This window comes from Pyrus communis, chromosome 11 (genome assembly GCF_963583255.1).
Source record: "Pyrus communis chromosome 11, drPyrComm1.1, whole genome shotgun sequence".
NCBI classification, from domain to species: domain Eukaryota; kingdom Viridiplantae; phylum Streptophyta; class Magnoliopsida; order Rosales; family Rosaceae; genus Pyrus; species Pyrus communis.
In genome coordinates this window covers 17,867,264-17,869,417 of record NC_084813.1, presented here as the reverse complement: position 1 = coordinate 17,869,417, position 2,154 = coordinate 17,867,264, and the positions used below count along the sequence as shown (strand labels likewise).

At 51.7% G+C, this 2,154-nt stretch overlaps 1 protein-coding gene across 1 annotated transcript; it reads left to right on the top strand.

The window, feature by feature from the left end:
• The first annotated feature begins 30 nt into the window (after positions 1–30).
• On the top strand, positions 31–1,830 carry LOC137708396 (scarecrow-like protein 23). The gene has a single exon (XM_068447457.1). It carries the CDS (start codon positions 282–284, stop codon positions 1,629–1,631), a length of 1,350 nt encoding a protein of 449 aa, XP_068303558.1. The 5' UTR covers positions 31–281; the 3' UTR covers positions 1,632–1,830.
• Positions 1,831–2,154: the final 324 nt, after the last annotated feature.

The following is a 2,154-nucleotide window of genomic DNA, read 5'->3' as shown; positions in this document are numbered from 1 at the left end:
CAGAATGAAAAATCTCTCCAATTGCCTCCCCCCTAAAGTTATAGACTTTCTGTTTCATTTCCTGTAATTTCTCTCACTTTCTCGCACTCTCTCTCTCTCCAAACAGCTTTCTCTCTCTACTTTCTCTCCTCCCTCTCTCTCTGACAAAGCTTTCTGCAGAACTCTCTGTACGGGCGTTTGGTTGTCTTTCTCGCTTTTCTTTTGTCTCTTTCCGCTCGAAAGCTTCCGAGCTTTTTATATTCTCTCCACACTTCCTCCTTCCTCCTTCTCCTCTACCAGTCATGCTCCAGAGCTTAATTCCTCAATCCCCAATCGCCGCCGCCAACCCTAACAATAACAACCCTACCTCCTTCTCCTCCTCCATGAAGACCAAGCGCGTTGACCGTGACCTCGCTGGCAGTGGAAGCGGCGATTGCGACGCTGAAGACCCCTCCTTCACCAAGCGCCTCAATTCCGGCCGAAACTTCCGTGAAAAAACCGCAGACGATCGTGACACCGAACCGGTGGAGGAGGGCGAGTCGGCCGGACTCAGACTGTTGGGGCTCCTGCTACAATGCGCCGAGTGCGTAGCCATGGACAAACTTGACGACGCCAGCGACCTGTTACCGGAGATCGCGGAGCTATCATCGCCTTTCGGGTCGTCGCCGGAGCGAGTCGGCGCGTACTTCGCGCACGCACTGCAGACGCGCGTGGTCAGCTCCTGCTTAGGTGCCTACTCGCCGCTCACCGCCAAAACCCTAACGCTCGCTCAGTCGCAGCGGATCTTCAACGCGCTCCAATCCTACAACTCCATCAGTCCGCTGGTCAAATTCTCTCACTTCACGTCCAATCAGGCGATTTTCCAGGCGCTGGACGGCGAGGATCACATCCACGTCATCGATTTGGATATAATGCAAGGCCTCCAGTGGCCAGGATTGTTCAACATCCTAGCCTCGCGGACGAAGAAGATCCGGTCAATGCGGATAACCGGGTTTGGGTCCTCGTCGGAGCTCCTCGAGTCGACGGGGCGAAGACTCGCCGATTTCGCGAGCTCGCTTGGCCTCCCCTTCGAGTTCCAGCCGCTGGAGGGCAAAATCGGGAGCATAACCGAGCTGAATCAGCTCGGAATCAAACCGAGCGAGGCCACCGTGATCCACTGGATGCACCATTGCTTGTACGACGTCACCGGCAGCGATTTGGCAGCGCTGAGGTTGCTGGGCTCTCTGAGACCGAAGCTGATCACGATCGCCGAGCAGGATTTGAGCCACAGCGGCAGCTTCTTGGGAAGGTTCGTGGAGGCCTTGCATTACTACAGCGCGCTGTTTGATGCGCTCGGGGACGGACTGGGCGAGGACAGCCTGGAGAGGCATATGGTGGAGCAGCAGCTGTTCGGCTGCGAGATTAGGAACATCCTCGCGGTGGGCGGGCCGAAGAGGACCGGAGAGGTGAAGGTGGAGAGGTGGGGGGATGAGCTGAAGCGGGTCGGGTTTCGGGGCGTTTCGCTTGGCGGGAACCCGGCAGCGCAGGCAAGCTTGCTGCTGGGGATGTTTCCGTGGAAAGGGTACACCTTGGTGGAGGAGAATGGGTGCTTGAAGTTGGGTTGGAAGGACCTGTCGTTGCTCACAGCCTCTGCCTGGCAGCCGTTGGATTGAAATACTTTGACGGGAATGATCATCGTAGTTGTTTTTCAGTCGGCTGTAATTCTTTGCGGGAGAAAAACACTGTAGTTAGTTTTCATTTTTGGTTATTTGTCAAATGTGAAAAGAAAAAAAAAAAAAAAAAAGAATGGAAAAATCCATAGCTCATCAATGAGGTCTTATTATTTAAGTGAGAATTATTTGGGTTGTTAAATTCGTTGCAATTGTTTGATTGGTTGAATCCGAGTTTTGGTGATGCAAGATCATGAGATGACGAGAATTATGATATTTGGCTTGGTGGGAAGTTGCAATCAAAACGTGGGAGAGAAGACTTGTCCTCCTTTGTCTGCTGAATCATTTTACTACGATTAGTCGTCCATACAGATGATAAGATTTTGACCGATGATACTTTAGATTTGAGTTTTGATATACCAACGGCAAAATAGGATGGTCAAATCAACTCACGTGCACGATTAATCTTACTAAATCCCATCATCCTATATTTAACATGTGTGGATACAGTGGATTAAGGGATTAG

Bases quoted from the DNA above. Each gene is read 5' to 3' on its own strand.
- LOC137708396 (XM_068447457.1), top strand. From the start codon at position 282: ATGCTCCAGAGCTTAATTCCTCAATCCCCAATCGCCGCCGCCAACCCT.